At 55.8% G+C, this 18,123-nt stretch overlaps 2 protein-coding genes across 2 annotated transcripts; both read right to left on the bottom strand.

Moving 5' to 3' along the window:
• Positions 1-2,207: 2,207 nt before the first annotated feature.
• Etfb (electron transfer flavoprotein subunit beta) lies at positions 2,208-14,240 on the bottom strand. The gene is made up of 6 exons (XM_076837772.1): positions 14,121-14,240; positions 7,319-7,477; positions 7,043-7,201; positions 5,135-5,197; positions 3,197-3,355; positions 2,208-2,419 (listed from the first exon to the last, which is right to left on the bottom strand). The coding sequence occupies exons 1-6, from the start codon at positions 14,175-14,177 to the stop codon at positions 2,249-2,251; spliced, it is 768 nt and encodes a 255-aa protein (XP_076693887.1). The 5' UTR covers positions 14,178-14,240; the 3' UTR covers positions 2,208-2,248.
• Positions 14,241-14,867: 627 nt separating this feature from the next.
• On the bottom strand, positions 14,868-16,257 carry Cldnd2 (claudin domain containing 2). Its single transcript, XM_076839179.1, has 4 exons — positions 16,089-16,257; positions 15,594-15,734; positions 15,231-15,350; positions 14,868-14,961 (listed from the first exon to the last, which is right to left on the bottom strand). The coding sequence occupies exons 1-4, from the start codon at positions 16,255-16,257 to the stop codon at positions 14,888-14,890; spliced, it is 504 nt and encodes a 167-aa protein (XP_076695294.1). The 3' UTR covers positions 14,868-14,887.
• Positions 16,258-18,123: the final 1,866 nt, after the last annotated feature.

Here is an 18,123-nt window from a genome sequence, read left to right as displayed (position 1 = left end):
TGGTTTTCCACTTCCAGGATGGTTCCATCTGAATCTCAGGACCCAGGCCCTAGCACAGGAGGCCTATCCTTTCCAACTGTCCTCTTCCTCACCCCCCAGGCTCCAGTCCCCTCCAGTCCACCTGAGGGTCTTGCCACACCCAGAACTGCTGCTGCTCTCCCCTGCTTACAACCCTGCCTGGCTCCCCAGTACCCTCTGGAGAAGCCCAAGCTCCTCAGCAGACCCAGCCACTCCCATGCATCCAGCACCCACTCTGAACCTGCCGCCATTCCTATGCCATCCTCACTCCCCAGTCTTTGCCTGTGCTACTTCCTCTACCTGGCATGCTATCACTCACTATCCCCACCCTTCAATCTGGCTAAACTGCAACTTGTCCTTCAGGTCTTACCTTATTAAGAACCATAATGATAATTACCACTTACATTGTGCCAGGAATCTATCGCGCTGAATCCTTCTAAATGCCCTCTGAGCTGGGTGGGAGTCTTTATCCTCACTTTACAGAGAAGGAAACTATGGCTCAGAGAGGACAAGGGAACTGCAGGAGGTTTCACAGCCAGAAAAGGAAGTTGGACTTGGGCCCAGGATGGTCAGAAGGCTCCTTCCTGCTACCCCATACTGGGCTTAGTGCCTCAGTTCAGCTCCCAGTCCTCCCAGACCTGGCATAATCTTTGCCATGCTGATAATAATCATGGCAATAATACATGTTGAGCATTTTCTGTGTGCCAGGTGTGGTTCTAGAAGTGCTACATAAGTTACCTTTTTAAAACCCCTGAGGTAGGCTTTGTAGCTTAAGGATGGTGCAAATTTGACCCTCCTGCCACTAAAAGTGAGGTCTATGTTCCTTCCCCTTGGGTCTCAGCAGGCTCTGTCATTGCTAGATCAGAGGATTTGGAGAGTCTGGTGTGGTGGCCCACACCTGTAATCCCAGTGATTCAGGAGCCTGAGGCAAGAGGATTTTAGGTTCAAGACCAGCTTTGGCATCTTAGTGAAACTGTCTCGCTGGGGATGTAGCTCAATGGTGGAGCCCCTGGGTTTAATACCCAGTACCAAGGGAAAAGAAAGAAAGTGAACTGGGGCCACTTCCTGCTTCTAGAGGCTGGCCAGCTCCACTTCTTGTTCCATAGAATACTGCCTCTTGGAACCCAGCAGCCATGCTATAAGGCCTCTCAAGCAGCCCCAAGAAGAGGGGTCAGGGCCCCTGGTCACAGCCTTGGCTGAAGCCCCCAGGCAGCAGGCAGCTTGGGTCAGGAGTCCCAGCCAGCCTGCTGGCTCTGGAGTGAGACATCTTGGAATGATGCTCTGGCCCCGTTCACACCACCCTGGCTGATGCTACATGGAGACAAGAGCTGCTGAGCCTGAGTTTCAGATCTGTTTCAGATCTGTAAGCAAGATGATCCGTCTGTTGTCTTAAGCCACCAAGTGTTGGGGTGGTTTGCTATGTGGCAAAAAAAAAAAAGACAAGATATTATTAATTCCATCCAATGGAAGAAGAAACCCAGGCCCAGGGAGTGGTGCCTGCCTCAGGTCCTCCTGGAGCCAGACCCTGGTCAGAGCCGGGGTTTGAACCCTGGCCTCAGGATCCAGAACCCAAGTCCTCCATTGCTGTTACCTTGTATTTTGGCCTGCCAGACAAGGAAAGTGAGGCTCAGACAGGAAGCAACTCACCCATCGCTTCTCAGCAGGTAAAGGTGAGAGGGAGGATTTGAAAGCAATAAATCCAACTGTAGGCCCTGGGCTCTTCGTCCCCAAATGAAGTTTTGCGGTCCTGTCTCACTGACCAGAACCAGAGCCTCCAATCTCAATCCTTCTTGTGTCCCAAGTCTCAACTGGGATCTGGTACCAGGAGGCCCAGCAAACACTCTGAGCTCAGAGTCCTTCTCACTGACCTCACTGATAGTCCTTCAACCCTCAGCTTCAATGAGGCTCCCTGGGGAGCTTCTCTGACCCCACAGGCCAGGCCAAGTGCCCCAGCTAGGTTCCAAGCCCTGTGTGTCTCCACATCTAGCACCCATCACCCTGTATTACAGCTGCCTTTGTCAGCATCTGTCCCCTTCAGTACAGAGGCATCTCAAGGGCAGGACTATATGTTACTCACCTGGCTTCCAGAATCGCTCTGCACAGGGCCAGGGACACAGGAGATTTAAGTAAATATTTGTTGAATGAATCAAAGAGCAGACCTCCAGAGAATGAGGTAACAGAGACAGGCATTAAGAGGGTCATAGTTTTATTGCTGAGTTTCAGGGAGAGATCAAATCCTCCCCACCTCCCTCAGCTTGGCCACCAAGTCCTCGGTGGTCTCCACCTTGACACCGGCTGTACGCTGAGGTGGGTCCTCCACGCTGACCACAGAGATCTTGGAAGTCAGGTCCACGCCCAAGTCCCCGGCCTTGATCACTTCGATCTTCTTCTTCTTGGCTTTCTGCACATGGGGTTTCAGCTCAGGGGCTGCCGCAGCCCCTGCCCAGCCTCCCACAGCCTCTTCCCCAGGGCGGCCACATCTGCAGAGCCATTCCTATTGGCTGAACCTCTGCTCTTCCTGCTGGCCGCACACACACACCCTCTCCTGGGCTACACCGGGGTGACAGTTCCTGGGAGCCACCCTGGGGAGCCCAGCACCAGTTGCAAGGCACCCACAGACCCATCCTTTTGGCAATAATGGTTCAATCCTTTGGGCTGGGATGACCCACAGAACCCTTCCTGTTGGCTGGGATGATGCCTGGATGTTCTCTGTTGGCTGGGATGACACAGGGAACTCGTCCTGGAGATGATTAGTGAATTCTTCCTGTGGAAGAGCCCTTCCTTGGTAGCCAAGATGGCCTATGCGATAACTTCCTGATGGCAAGGATTACCGAGGGAACCTTCCCTAATGAACCAAGATGACTGCACAGATCCTCTTTGTTTGGCCAAGATTGCCCAGTGAACATTTTCCACTGGCTGGAATGACAAGGAGGACCTTTTCTGTTGCCCACTGAATCTTTCTATGGGGGAGAATTAGCCAGAATAGCCCAGTAGTCCCCTCATCACTAGCAGAGATGACCAGCAAACCCACTATCTGCCAGATGACCAGGTGATCCCTTCCTCTGGGTGGGATATCCCTGGGGCCCTTCCCTCCTCAATCCATCCATGACAGAGGCACTGGGCCTGCAGTGTGCTGCCCATTCCTAGGCCCTCAGTGACCCACGAGTTGAGTGCTCACCATGATGTTGGGCAACGTGGCGTAGCGGGGCTCGTTGAGCCTTAGGTCAGCAGTCACCACAGCTGGCAGCTTCAGGCGTAGGGTCTCCAGGCCCCCGTCAATCTCCCTCTCCACTTTCAACTTGTCCCCCTCCAGTGTCACTTGGGAGGCAAATGTGCCCTGGGGAGGGAGAGTGTGGACAGCAGGCAAGGTTAGTCCAAGCCGGGTAGAGAGTGGTCCTCAGCAGGGTATGTCATGCCATAAGCAGAGTCAGGGAAGAGGGTGGCAAAAGATGGAGTCCTGCACAGCACAACTGGGGAGGGAGCCACAGAAAGGGACCTCAGAAGTCCAGGAGGGTCCCACTTCCCCGGCCCTGCTGGATAGGAGTCCCCACAGTAATGACAGTGAGCGTGTGCGAGTGCTGGGCCCTGCTCCAGGCAGTTCACCTGTATTAAACCATCGCATCTCAGAGAGTCCAGGAGGCACATGCCACAGCTCAACAACAGGCGCCCATCACCCACAGAGTAACTCCTGAAGCTGGCAACCAGCTCCCCAGGGGCTCTGTGAGGTTTCTCCACCGGCCCAAAGCAGAACAAGGTGAGTTCACCTTGGTCCTTAAACGGCCCTCTGGGACCCCATCCTCTGGCTGAGGCCGCTTGGGCCTGAATCCACGTTTCCTCCCCTGCTGGCCAACACCCCACACGCCTCTGCTTAGCTGACCTGCTCCCTCCTTTCACTCGTTCACTGGATTCATCTTTCAGGTGACAGTTTGGGCGTCACAGAAGCAGCCTCACCCAGTGCCCCTGTGAGCCACGCTCTGGGGACACACTGTGAACACGACCAATCACCCCAGCCTTGGGGGACATATACGGCAGTGGGGAGGATGGCCAGCACCAGGGAGGAAGGCAACTTCAGGGGCTGCTCACGTGGGGATAAATGCTTCGGAGAAAATTAAAGAGGAGAATGGTCAAGAACTGTGCTGTTCCCTCTGGTCACTGCTGGCCACCAGGGGCTACTGAACCTAAGAAATGCGGCTGGTGCAGCTGACAAATGGAACTTCAGATTTTAATTAATTAAAATTTAAAAACAGATATTTGATACATTATGATGAGTGTGGAGATGTGTGCGTCCTTGTGTCAAAACCTGTCCACTGCACGCTTTAGATGTGTGCAGGTCACTGTGGGCAGAGCTGTAAAAGCCCTAAGTCTCACAGTTACTGGGAAATTTCAGTCTGTTGGCACCACGTGGGCACGTGAACTGCTTTAGAAGTCCAAATTAAATATTTCTGATGAAATTCATCATCTGGACTGAAATGTGGTGCAAATATAAGATACATCCTGCATTTTGAAGACTTGGTGCAGAAAAGAATAAAAAATGTAAAATATCTCAGTATTTTCACATTGGTTACATGCTGAAATGACAGCATTTTACATATGATGGGATTACATTAAACATTAGAAAAAGTAACGTGTCTGTTTTGTTTCTTTTCTTTTGATACTGGAGACTGAACCAGAGGTGGTTTACCACTGAGCCACATCCCACATCCTCAGTCCTTTTCATTTTTTATTTTGAGACAGGGTCTCGCTCAGTTGCCTGGGCTGGGCGGGAACTTGCGTCCTCCTGCCTCAGCTCCTGAGCTGTGGGGTTCTGGCCACGCACCACTGTGCCTGGCTTGTGGCTTCTTTTTACATTTTCAATGTGGCTGTGGGAGATTTAGAATTACTTGGCATAATTCTAAATTTACTTGCACTGCCATAGATGGGGACCAGAGGCAGGGCTGAGGGGACCTGAGGATTTCATGCAGGGTGGACAAGCAGAGATCCAGAGGCAGGGAGGGAGGAAGCCATGCAGCCATCTGAGCAGACAGGGTCCCAGGAGGAGGGAAGGGCAAGGGAAACGCCCCGAGGCAGGCTGAGCTCCGGGAGAGGCCCTCAGCTGTGCTCCCCAACCCAGCCCCACCTGCGGCCAGTCCAGAAGTCCAGCTGTCATCTGCCCTGTCTGGTTACAGTCATCATCGATGGCCTAGTGGGGGGAGAGAGAAGACTACGATCAGTGGAGCTTCTCATGTCCATTCAGGCCTCTGCTAGAACAGGGGTCAGCAAACTTTTTCTATATTTCTAAACATTTTAGGCTCTGCGAGTCTTCCAGTCTCTGACATGACCTCTCAGCTCTGCCCTTGCACTGCACAAGGAGTGACAGGTAACATATAAATGAACGTGTGCGGGTGTTCTAACAAAACCATATTCACAAAATAAATAGGTTATGTCGTGGGCCATGGTGTGCTGACTCCTGCTCTAGAACAGTCCCTCACATGGGCGCAGAGTAAACAGTCGCTTGTCCAGGAACACGGGTGTGCCCCAGCATTCCCAGAGGGAAATCTTTGCCCTCTGTACAAATACTCACAGAAGCCTCTGTGAGCCAGGCCCTAAGCCAGCCAGCAGGGGAAGTTGGATGAACAAGATCTGGGCCAATGAGAACCATCTATCCCCGGACCCCTGTGACTGGTTCAGGGACGGGCTTGTGACTCAAGCTGGGCAGTGGCCAGCCCAGGGAGCTCTGTGGAGCGCTTGGGAAAGAGGCTCTCTGCCTTCTGCTGGGTCACTTAGTCAGTGGGATGTGAGCTGGAGATGCAGATGAGCAGAGGCAGAGGAGCAGGGCCGGGTGCTAACACATAACCCCGGATCAGGCTGCACCACGTGAGTTACACGAGCTAAGGAACCGGCTATCTGGCTAAGGCCAGTGTGAGCTGTGATTTGGCTGCCCAGATTGAAAGCACCCTGACCAGTTCATCTGGCATCTCCCCAGCGGGAGGCCCCAGCCCCAGGAACTGAGTCAGAGCCACAGGAAATGCACAGGCTTCAAACAGCAGGTTGCCAACACGTGCCAGGGAGCAGATGTGGGACCTGGGCAGAGCCACACGGGCCTGTTTCCTGGCCTTTTTTCGGGTGGCCTCTGCCCCAGCCCACTCATTTGCTCTTGGGCCCCTCTCTTTGGGGTCAGCTGTCTGTTCTCTACTGATTTCCGCAGGGCTGGGAGGGCCCAGGGACTGTCTACATCTGCCTGGCTCCGCTTCTTCCCTGAAACCCCACCCCTCTGAGCTTCCTGTGCCCTGTCACCTCCGCTCCTGCTTCACCTCAGCCTCTGACCTTCCTTCTCAGCAACCACGCCTCATTCCCTCTCCCCTCACTCCCCGCAGCCTGTCATCCACCTGTGCTCTTCCCCTGGTAAGGCCACCAGGTGGGTCTCAAAGGGGATATACGAGGATGATACCCCAAGGAAGGCAGTGTCCCTGGGGCCCTGAGGGAACACCTGCCTCAGTTGAGTGCCAGGCCTCCAGTGTCCCCTCCAACCGCAGCCCATCCTCTGGTCTTTCTGCACTGAGCTGGCCCCACTCCCTCCTGCTCACAGGCCCCTGTGGCTCCCCAGTGCCTACTAAAGGCCCAAGTCTCTGTTTCAAGTCCACACCTGTCTCCTGAGACTGCCTCCTTGTGTCCCCCAGATGTCTCTGGCTGTCACACTCCCTGAGTAGTGGTCACAAGATCTTCCAGGGTTCCTCACCTGTGTTACCAGGCCAGACCAGGCACTGTCCCTCCCTCACTCCCCGGGGCCTTGGTCCCACCTCCCCCTTGACCTTCTAACTCCTGCACCAAATCCTCAGTGTCTGAGCTTCAGCCTCACTTCAGAGGGCTCCAAGGGATCTTTATGACACCCAGAGTGACCTGCCCTCCCCTGCTCAACCTCTGTCAGGGAGATGGCCAAGGGCCGAGCTGCTCAACCTGGAATGTCTAAACTCCCCGGACCACCAGCAGTGTCACCTTACACCCTACCTGAGTGGATCAGGTGGAGTGGGAGGAGCTGGAGACCTACCTGCTTGCCCAGCAGCACCAGGTTCACCTTCTCCTTCTCGGCCAGCTTGGCCAGGACCCGAGCCACCTGCAGGGGACCCAGGCGCTCTGCCTCCGCAGCTGGCACCTCCACATGGATGCCTCGGTCTGCTCCCATGGCCAGGGCAGTACGGATGGTCTCCTGCCAGGGAAGGAGGGGCTCGTGTGGTTTCTGTCATGAGACGGACCTGGAAACCTGGACCCAAGACCCTCTCCCTCAGACCCAGGGGTCCAGACCACCCCCAGCGACCTTGCACACCTGGCACTGTGAGGGGCCACAGCTGACAGCAATGACCTCCTTCACCAGCTTCTTCTCCTTGAGCCTTACGGCCTCTTCCACAGCAATCTCACAGAAGGGGTTCATGGAGTGCTTCACACCATCAGTGACCACGCCCGACTTGTCCGGCTTCACCCGAATCTGCCCAGCAGGAGGGGAAGGGCAAGATCAGGGGGAGTCAGGTAGGACCTTGGGTAGATGGGGACAACAGTGGCCCACACAGCTCCAGGGCCAGGGCAGGGTTAGAATTTCAGGTGGGAGCTGGGCACAGTGGCACACACCTATAATCCAGGCCACCTGGGAGGCTGAGGTAGGAGGATCGAGTTCAAAGCCAGCCTCAGCAACAGCAAGGTGCTGAGCAACACAGTGAGACCCTGTCTCTAAATAAAATACAAAATAGGGCTGGGATGTGGCTCAGTGGTTGAGTAACTGAGTTTAATTCTCAATACCCATCCCCCCCACACACACACAAAAGAATTTACAGGGCCTGTCAGTTCAGACCTTCCTGAGCACCAGGGACATCCAACGTGATGATCACCATTGGGTCTCTGGTCCTCAGGTCTGGCAGAGGGTTTCTCAGGCTTTGTTTGCTTTTGCCCACAGGGAAAGATGAATCTGCAACACCCTCAAGTGTATCAGAAGGCCCACCTGCACACAAGCACCTGAGTGCCACGTTCTGTGGCATTACCCACCTTGCTATGCACCCCACCCCATGACACACCCCGTTCTCACTACATACCAGCTCTCTACGTTTTATCCTCATGCGCCGTCTTCACCCAATCTAGAACACCCCAGCGCGGGAGGCCTCTCTGCCTGACAGGTGAGGCGGTGGGCCTCCAAGGCCCTCTCACCTCTCTCTCCACGTGGCCTGAGTGCACTGATCGGTACCATGTGCTGGCCCGCATGGCACTCTGGGTCACTGCTGTGCACAGGGCTGCAGTGTGAACTGGGGCTCCTGGTTCTGGAGGCCAGAAGTCCAAGACCAGTTCATCAGCCTGAGATCAAGGCGGAGGCAGGGAGGGCAGGGCGCTCTCTCTGGAGGCCCCAGGGGAGGATCTGCTCCCTGCTCTTCCAGGTCCCCACGGCTGCCTCACTTCATCTTCAAGGCCAGCACCTTCACCTGTCTGCAAGCGGCCTCTCCTCTGTGTGTCAAATATCCCTGGGGCCGCTCTAGCACAAGAACCCCTGAGATGGTATTTAGGGACCGCCGGGCACTCCAGGAAATCAAGTTGTGTGATGCATAGCATCTGGACGGGCCCTTCTCAGTCCAGGGCTAGGGATGGACTCCTCAGGGCCATCTCCTAGCCATCCAGTCCTCTGGAGAGCAGTCAGAGACATTATTGGCCACCACAGTGCAGGAGCACCGTGCCCAAGCCCTGCTCTCAGCGACTGCACATGTCCTGATGTGTTCATCCTGGCCACAGCCCACAGAGGGAGGAGATGTCATCGTCCCATTGTGCAGACAAGGAAACTGAGGCTCCAAGTTGAAGCATCTGGCTGAGGTCAGCACTAGGTCAGCCGTGTGTATTGGGCCCCTGTTGTATCTCCTGACGTTGCCACGTCCAGGGAGGGGAGGGAGGGTGATGGGACCAACTAGGGAAGGCCTCATTGGAGTAGAGGTACTCGGGCTGTGATCTGAAGATGAACTGACCAGGTGGACTGCAAGGGACAAGGGTTCCAGGAGTGGCAGGAGCAGGTGCCAAGGCCCTGAGGTAAGAAGGTGCAGGAAGGGTTTGTGGAGTCAAAGGAGACTTAGTGTGGCCAGTGGGGAGCAGGATGCCATCAGGCTGGAGAGGACAGCAGGGGCTAGACCACTGTGACAGGCATAGTGATGGCCTTCCAAAGTTGTCCATGTCCTGGAACCTGAGAATGAGACCTTATGTGCAAGAGGCCCTTTATGGGTGTGACCAAATTCAGAGTTTTGAGATGGGATATTGGCCTGGGTTACCTGGGTGGACCCGGATGTAATCATAGGGGTCCTTATAAGTGGAAGAGGGTGCTGAGAGAGTGAGTGTCCAAGTCATAGAGAGGCCAGAAGATGCCCCGCTGCTGGCTCTGCAGGAGGAGGAGGAGAGGCCTCCCTCAGGGATGAGGTGGTCTCCAGAAGCTGGGAAGGCGGAGACACGGGCTGTGCTGGAGCCTCGAGAAGGAACGCAGCCCTGCGGACACCTTGATTTCAACCTGGGGCCTCCAGAACTGTAAGGGGATGGCTTTGTGGCACCTATCTCGCCACTGCAGCCACAGGAGACAACTGCGCAGACCCAGGAGGAAGCAAGGCGCTGGGCCTTGGCCTAAGGACCTCAGGGCAGGGCAAAGAAGCGGCCAACTGGAGTCAGCTGGAGTTTTCACAGGTCATTCTGGATTCTTGGTGGGGGAAGTTGGAAGTGACAAGAGAAAGTGGGAGACAGGCAGCTGTTAATCACTGACTTTAGAGAAGACAGTGGCTCATACCACTGTGAAGTGGAGACGAAGAGGTAGATGGACTCGAACTGACAGGCCCTGAGGCTGTATGGAAAGATGGGAGAGTCAGGCCTTGTGTTGCTTTAAGTAATGGTGCTTTACAACCAGAGGCAAAAGATTCAGCAATACATTTCTAGGTTTGCTCTTAAGGGGGCAACAGGCTGAACTTCTACAAAAACAGCCATGATCCTCGATCCTTGCAGGCAACACCCCCAGGGTTCATATGCATTAACTCCCATCCCTGTCCTGCCATCCCGAGAGGTTGGTCATTGCCATTAACAGACTCATTTTACAGTGGGGACAACTGAGGCAAAGAGGCAAAGTGTCTTGCCCAAGGTCATGCAGCAAGAAAGTGGCAGGATCAGGGATCTGACCCCAAGAGTGTCTTGGCATGGGGTGGCTCTGGAAGAGGCTGAGTTGGCCTTAGACAGCCAGCCTTCGGGTTCGTGCCACTACATTTGACAGGGTTTAGATAGTGTGATTTCAATAGCCCCTCCTGGACACAGGGCAAGGACTCATTTGCTTCTGTCCTCTAGCCTTCTCTGTCTAGCATGGTAGGAAAGGGTACAACCTGGGACCCAGAGCAAGTAGCACAGCAAGGCCGGGTGTAGGGACTGTGGCCAGTGAGCAAGGCCAGCCACAGACTGCTGCTATAGGACTGGGGCTCTGAACCCTTCAATAAGGGAGCTCCTGGGCCAATGGAGAAGAGTCCTGAGGAGGGGGTATGTGCAACCTGGCAGAGGAGGAAGCAGGGGGCATAAGTATGGGGAGTGGAGGAAAGTGGGGAGCCAAGGTGCTTTCTCACCCAGAACTGGGAGAGGGTGGGGCTGGTGGGCCCAAGGTGGAAACAGCCTTCCTGGCCTTCAAGTTCCTGTCCTGAATCCCAGCTGGGAATGTAGCTCAGGGGTAGTGCACCTGCCTAGCATTGATCAAGGTCTTGGAGCAACTCAGGAGGCTGAGGCAGGAAGATGGCAAGTTCAAGACCAGCCTGAGCAGCTTAGCAAGACCCTGTCTCAAAACAGAGAAAGGGCTGTAGATGTAGCTCAGTAGTAGAGCACCCCTGGATTCAATCCCCAGTACAACAATCAGTCGATATATAGAAAATGAAGCCCAAATTACGAATACAAAATTGCCCCAGCCTTGCCTCTCCTGGGCCCCCAAAAGAGGCCTCCAATGGCTTCATGGAAAATGTATCCCTGGCCAAGGCTGGGCGTCAATGGTTGCCAACTGCCTCTTAAGAGCCCCCCACACACACATGTGTGTGTGTGTGTTTGTGTGTGTGTGTGTGTGTGCGCACGCGTGCGCACTGAGCAGAATAAGTGGCTAAATGAACTTCCACTCCTGCACTACCAATAGTGACAGTACCTACTCCATGCCAGTCAACACAAACTTTGTGTCAGGTGCTGTCCTAAGAGCTTATTCCATCTTCACTACCACCAACCAAACAGGTACTACCATCATCCCCATTGTACAGATGGGGACACCAGGTTCAGAGTGGCTAAGTAACTTCCTCAAGGCCATGCAGCAGGAAGTGGACCCAAGCAGCTGGTCTGGGAGTCAAGGCTCTGAAGCATTCAAGTAGCGTAGGTGCCAAGACAGACACACCAGACAGACTCCAACTTCCAGGAGGAGTGGACAAAATGCTGAAGTAATAAATGTAATGTGATAAGAGTATGGCAGCGGGTATAGCAAAGAGGGGGACAGAGACTCTGGGGCGGTAATCTTGAGGGGACCAGGGAAGGCCACAGAGAAAGTGATCTTTGAGCAAAGACTTGAAGGAGATGAGGCAACTGAGGGATACGGGAAACAGATGGGTCAGACCTGGTTCTCCCCGTGGGGAGTTGCCAGTCTGGGGATGATGGCAAACAGAGGATCACAGTCCAGTGTGAGGAAGGCCAGTGACCACGCCCAGGGGCTTCAGGAGTGTCCAAAGGCACACCAAGGTAGCCTGGGGTAGGGTGGGAGGCTTCCTGGAGGTTGACAAACTTCTGATATAATCGATGGATCAGAATGAAGAAGTTCAGGTAGGGCATGGTGTCACATGCCTACAATTCCAGTGACTTGAAAGGCTAAAGCAGCAGGATTGCAAGTTCGAAATCAACCTCAGCAACTCAGGGAGGCCCTAAGCAACTTAGCATCACATTGTAGCAAAATAAAAAATAAAAAGGGCTGGGGATGTGGCTCAGTGGTTAAGTGCCCTTGGGTTCAATCCCCAGTACAGGAAGGAAGGAAGGAAGGAAGAAAAAAAGCAGGCGAGAAAAACAGGAGAGGGACACAAGGCCAGGGTGGAAGGTGGTGGAGGAGCAAGAAGGGCACCCAGGGAGAAGGTCACTGGCAAAGGCCCCAGCAAGAAGCAGCCTGGTGCATCAGGAGAGGAGGCACAGGCTGGAGTTATGGAAGCAGCTGTGGTGACGGAGATGGCTGAACCTGACCATGAGGGTCTCTAATGCCAGGCTGAACAGCCAAGATTTCATACTGAGGGTGCTGGGGAGCCACAGGAGGGCCATGAGCAGGGTCAGCTCTGGATGCAGGAAGACCCCTAAGGCTAGGACAAGATAGGCTGGAAGGAAAGGCTGAGTTGGGGGAAAAGGGGAGCATGGTACTGCAGCCAGATGACAAGAGGAGGCCTGCACAGCAGGAGCCGAGGGGATGGAGAAGAGACAATGAGGCAGGGAGAGAAGGCTGAAAATGGGCTGCAGTAGGTGAGGGTTAGGAATGGGCTTGGGGCCTGGTCTGGCCCTGTGATGAGATGGCTAGTAGTGTCTGAATCATTTATTTGTTTCCAAAAGGGCCATAATCAGACCCATCCAGACAGGAAGTAAGAGAGAGCCCTGGGCCAGTGTGGGAGGGGAAGTGGCACTGACCCTTGGGAAACTGATACAATTCTGCATTCACACTTTGCTCTCTGTTCCTCTTACCTAACACACCATGGGTACCCATGTGCCAGGCTCTATGCTGGGTGCCACTGCGACCACAGCTGTGTCAAGCATGGTGAGGGAGACACAGCTGATCTAGATAGCCCAGGCCAGGGAGACCAGTGCTGGGGCAGGGGGATAAGTCCATAGGAGTCCAAATGGGGCCCACTGAGGAACAGGCAGAGGTAGGAAGAAATCAGGAGTCAGGTTCCAGGACCTCAAAACAGCATGTCTCAAAACAGGATGGAAGTGACACCCTTGTCCTATGCTGCCTGAGGCATCATCAGGCCAAGTGGCTGTTGAGTGGAGAGAGGCACAACAGAGTCTGGAGCAGGACCTGCCTGGATTTCCTAAGTCTGTCACTTACTAGCTGGGTTATCTGGCAAGTAAGAGAACCTCACAGGCCTCGGTTTCCTTGTCTGTCCCATGGGATTAATAACAGTTGATATAGAAAAGGTTAGGACTGAATGGGTTCATCTCTGTAAAGGACTCAGAATGTCTCCTGGCACAGGGTAAGTACCCACTTAATGTCAGCTGTTCTGATATGTACCCTCCTCCCCAAGTGCCCCAAGCAGGCAGGGGTACTATCAATGCACCCACCCTAAGACCCTGTGTCAGGCAATGCTTGGGGACACAGGTGAGCTCCCAGTCTGATGGGGGGACAGACATGACAGCATTTTAGGCCAAGCATTAAGAGAAACTGGCCTGAGAGTTCACGTCTGATTCATCTCTGCCCATACCAGTTTCCCTCTGGGGACAAGCCAGATCCTTAGGGATGCTGCCTACCCCAACCCCTTAAGTGAGTCACTCCCCCAGCTCAGTCAGGTTGGCCCTTTGAACTTTCCTCTCTAACAAACATGTCTCCCTCCTTTCCTAGCTAGAGCTCCCTCTCCCACCTGTGGCTATGAGGGTGAAAGACAGTTCCGGTGTCCAATCGTGCCCTGTCTGACGGGGTCTTAGGACATTTGGAGTACTGTAATTGAGCAGGCAATGGGGCCTAGAGGGTGAAAGCTTGGCTCTGTGCAAAACCCGAGTCTGAGTGTGGACTCAGAGGACCTGGGCAGGATTCTCAGCTCTGCACCTTCTAGCCGAATGACCTCCTGTGGCTCAGCTTCCCCGGTTAAACAGCGACTGTGGCTCTGAGAGTCAGTGAGAAATACAGAAAGTAACTCGCTTTGCACAGTTATTAGGAAACTGAGTCCAGAGCGAGGAAAAGGAAATGGTCCGTGCCTTGAAAGGGGTGGATATCAGAACCTAACAGCCCTTGATCTTTGCCCCCAGGTGTGACTTTGACGTTCGGGGGACAGCGGCAGAGATGAGGCTACGAGAAGATCCCCGTACAGTGCGTTCGTGATCCCGGAAGCGCAAGGCCGCGGGGCTCAGGGAGTGGGAGAAGGGGGCCCGGTCACCTTCACGGCGAAGTCGATGACCCTCTTGACAGCCACAAGCGCGCGCAGCTCCGCCATCTTACCGCCGCAGCCACTTGCTGGGTCAGCCAGCACCCGGCCGCTCCGTCCGCCACCTCCCCCGCCCGCCCCGTCTCTGCGCCTGCGCACCTCGCGGCCAGCCAGTCAACCACCACGGTCCCGTTACCCCGCCCCGATAGGGAACCAATCAGAAGGCCGGAGGGAGGGAGCCAATGGGAGGCGGATCCCCGGGAGAGAGGCGGGACCCGGGGCGTGGCGGGAAAGTAGGGGAAAGGTAGCGCTGCCAAGGGCGGCTCTGCCGGGAGGGACGGACTCCCGGCTTCTCTAAGCTCCTCCCGGTGTCCCTCCAGATCCTTCTTCCTCCTCTCTAAATCCCCGTGCCCAGGTCCCCACCCCGTGCCCTTGTTCTACGCCTCTGAGTCCTCAGGTTCTCTCCCTGCCGGCGTTTCCCATCGCCTCCGTATCCGCGTCCACCCCCGTCTCCACTTTCCCGCTGCGTTGTCGCCATACCCTCTCTAAGCACCCACGTCCCCTCGTGGCTCCACTCTCCTGTGTCCACTCCAGCTTCGTGTTTCCATATTCGCGTCCCCTCCTCCGCTTCCGCATTCCCTCTAGGCCGAGCCCTTCTGTCCCCCCTGAGCCTCTATATACCCCCACGTCAGCGACCCCGTGTCCCCGCGTCCCCCAGAAATGCACTTGGAGCCATGGCGATAAAAGCCGTTCCTTTATTCTGTCCCAGGCAGACGCGGTTACAGGCACACGGGGAATCCACTGATGGCATCGGTGCTTTGCAGGATCATGTCCGCCAGGAGAAAGCAGAAGCCTGGCGGGAGGGAGGGGAGCGGAGGCGGGTGGAGGAAAGTGGGCCCAGGGGCCGATGACCAGGCGGGCCCGGGGGACTGGGATTTGGGGTGCCAAGGGCGTCTCTGCTGGGTCCGCGGGAGTATGGAGTGGAGTACGTTTGGAAGTCACTGTGGGGTGTCCCGGGGGAGTGGCTGGGGAGTCTCGGGGCAGGGGGTCCTCTGGGGAGTCTCGGGGGGAGGGGGTCTTCTGGACAGTCTCTTCAACCCTCTTCCCGACTGTCCAAATTACCCGCGAGAATATAGAAGGGTAAAGCCAGCCATCCCAAAAAATAGGACCAGGAGAAGAAGACGTCGTCCTTCCAGGCATTCTTCACCGTGTAGCCTATCAGGGCGGTCAGCAGCAGCAGCCCTGGGCCACGCCCGCCCGCCAGGTGAGCATGGCCAGGCGGGTCTACACCTCGGCACCACCCAGGCCACACCCCTAAGAACCGCCCCGTTGTGACCACGCCCATCCCCCCTCGAAGCCCGGCGTCGAGTCCTGCCCCTTAGTTCCTCCTGCTCCAAATAATGCCCCACACCTTTGTTTCCCGCCCAGCTCAAGCCCCTTGGTCACTCCCCGGCCCACCCTCTGCTGGTGGCTGCTGCCTCTCACCGCTAAGGAAGAGCAAGGAGACTGTAGTCCGGGCCCGCAGCGGCTCGCCCTTGTGGCACGTAATCCGCATCCCCATCACCATGGCCACGATGCCAAAGCCAGCCGTCAGCACCATGCACGCCGCGGTAACGGCCAGCGTGGCTGGGGAGAGTGGGCCGCATCAGCCCTGAGCGGGAGCTGCCCCTCCTGCGACCGCTTCGGTCGCCAGGTGGAGCTGTCCTGGCCAACAAGTCCACCCGCCAAGAGCCCAGCTTTCCCGACCCAGAGTCAGGTGTTTGGTTGGGGACCTAGAGGTCACGTCGGGATGGGCGGTTAATGTCGTGGCAGGGAATCTGGTTCACAAGTGGCCCGAGCCATGGAAGGCAGCTGGATCTGGGCCTGGAGTGAAAGGGGCGGGGCGGGCGCCTGCTCTTGGGCCCAGCTTTTGTGTCTGAGAGTCGGGGCTGTCTGGGGGGCTCACAAGTGTGGTCTGACATCTGGGAGGGCGGGCCTCACTCTGGCAGGGGATGTTGGAGCAGGTGTTTTTGGTACATTCCTGCCACAGGCCACTGTGGCCCTGGTGGTGGCGGGTCCAGTAGTTGGTGGCAGTGGACAGCACCGTGAGGACGTTGGCCAAGATGGTGAGCAAAGTGCCCCCGCTCTGAAGGCTCCGCTTCACCCCCATGCCAAGGAGGCTGCTGCCAAGGACCACACAGGCAGGATTGGCCACACCCCAGAGGCCCCGCTTCAGGATGTCTCTGGTCCCCAGTACCCCTTTCTGGGGCCGCTACTCCTGGGAACCTGAAGACCCCCTTCCTTTAGACCCCCACGCCCCAGGTCCCTCCCTTAGTAACTCTGCCTGGGGACCCACTGCCCCTCCCCCCAGACCCTCAGTCCTGGTGCCCAAACCTTCCTACTAGGGACTTTGAGACCCCCCCATGGAGGCCCCTGAGACCTTCACCCCAGGCCTCAGCTCTGCTCCAGAACCTCTTCCCAGGGGCCTCCCTCCACAGGTGGAATGTCCTTTCAACCTGCCCAGTGTCCTTCCCGCCCAAGTGACTCACACTCAGCTCCCTGGGGCTTCTTAGACTCGGAGCCCAGAGGGGTGGGGGAAGGGAGACTGGGTGTCTGTGAGGCAGCCAAAGTTCCAGAACTCCCTCCCTCAGCAGCCATTTAAAGGAATACCCCCACCCCTTCCCACATTCCACACACTGGCCAGCAACCCTCTCAACCCCAGGCCTAGGGGTAGGGGAGCTGGAGAGCCACCACGTGGGAGATCAAGTCCTTCGAGAAATTTCTCTTCCCTTGACATTCAAGGCACCCCAGGAGCTTGGGTCTGCGGCAGCTCTCCAGCTGTGCCCCTCTCAGACCACATGTGGGCTCAGGATGCTGGCATCTACTCCCCTGCCCTTGTCAGCGCTGCTGTCCCCTGAGGCGCCATCCTGCACCTCTTTCCAGGTGGGCCTCCTCACTCCCCCAGCTGGCACCTGATGTTCTGAGAACAACCCCAAATCCATCTCCAACATCTTCTGAGACCCAGACCAGTCCTCACCTGCTCCTGGCTGTCCCCCAGGACCTCACACTCAACCACACCCCAACGGAGCTCAGAGGCTTCCTCCAAACTTGGGATGGACCCACCAACCCACCCAGTTCATCAGGCAGAGCCCTGAGCACTGTCCAGGCCCCTGCATCTGTCAGGGTCGTTCCCTCTTTTCCATCTTGGGCCCTGATCCAGCTCAGGCCCCATCCCTTCCCCTCTCCTATCGCCTCCCTAACCTCCAGGCCTCACTTCCATGTTCCCAGATGAATCTTTCTGGCACTTAGGGACACTGTCCCTCCCTTGCTCACAAATTTCTCCTAACTCCAGATCACCCTGAGGAGAAAGCCCACTGTGGCATTAGAGGTCCCCAGATCCCATCTGTTTCTCTGTTCTTTCTCCCTCTCTATTCCACATTCTGGCCACAGAACATCATTCTCCATCCCCTGAAAACTTCTGGACTTCCTATTGCCTGCATCTTTGGGTCCCTCTACCTAGAAATTACCCTGTCTTGGCCCTCAAGAAGTTCCTAAATGCCTTTTCCCCTCAAGAGTTCATCTCTGCACTTCTACCAGAGGGCTGGTCTTCCTGTCACCTTCCTGCTCCCATGGGTAAACCCAGGGCCTTGCACATGCTAGCAAACACCCCACCGCTGAGCTACATTCCCAGATCCTTTTAAAATTTTATTTAAAAATCCCCCGGCACTTCCTCCTGGTCTTGCTAAGTTGCCCAGGCTAGTCTTGAACTGCCTCTCCTCTTCTCAATGAGCCCCTGTTAGGCAGGAACTGGGTCTGACATGTCAGTGACCCTATCATGGCCCAGCAAAGGAGAGAGAAGAGTAAAAAGCTAGCTAAAGGGGAAAGGACACAGAAGAAATGAGAAAGGGAGAAAGAAGAGCATTAGAACCAGGTGCAGAGGCTCACAGCTATCATCCTAGCAACACGGGAGGCTGAGGCAGGAGGATCACAAGCTCCGGACCAGTCTGGGCAGCTTAGTGAGGCCCTATCTCAAAAG

This window comes from Callospermophilus lateralis, chromosome 18 (genome assembly GCF_048772815.1).
Source record: "Callospermophilus lateralis isolate mCalLat2 chromosome 18, mCalLat2.hap1, whole genome shotgun sequence".
NCBI classification, from domain to species: domain Eukaryota; kingdom Metazoa; phylum Chordata; class Mammalia; order Rodentia; family Sciuridae; genus Callospermophilus; species Callospermophilus lateralis.
This window is presented reverse-complemented; position numbering and strand designations above follow the sequence as displayed.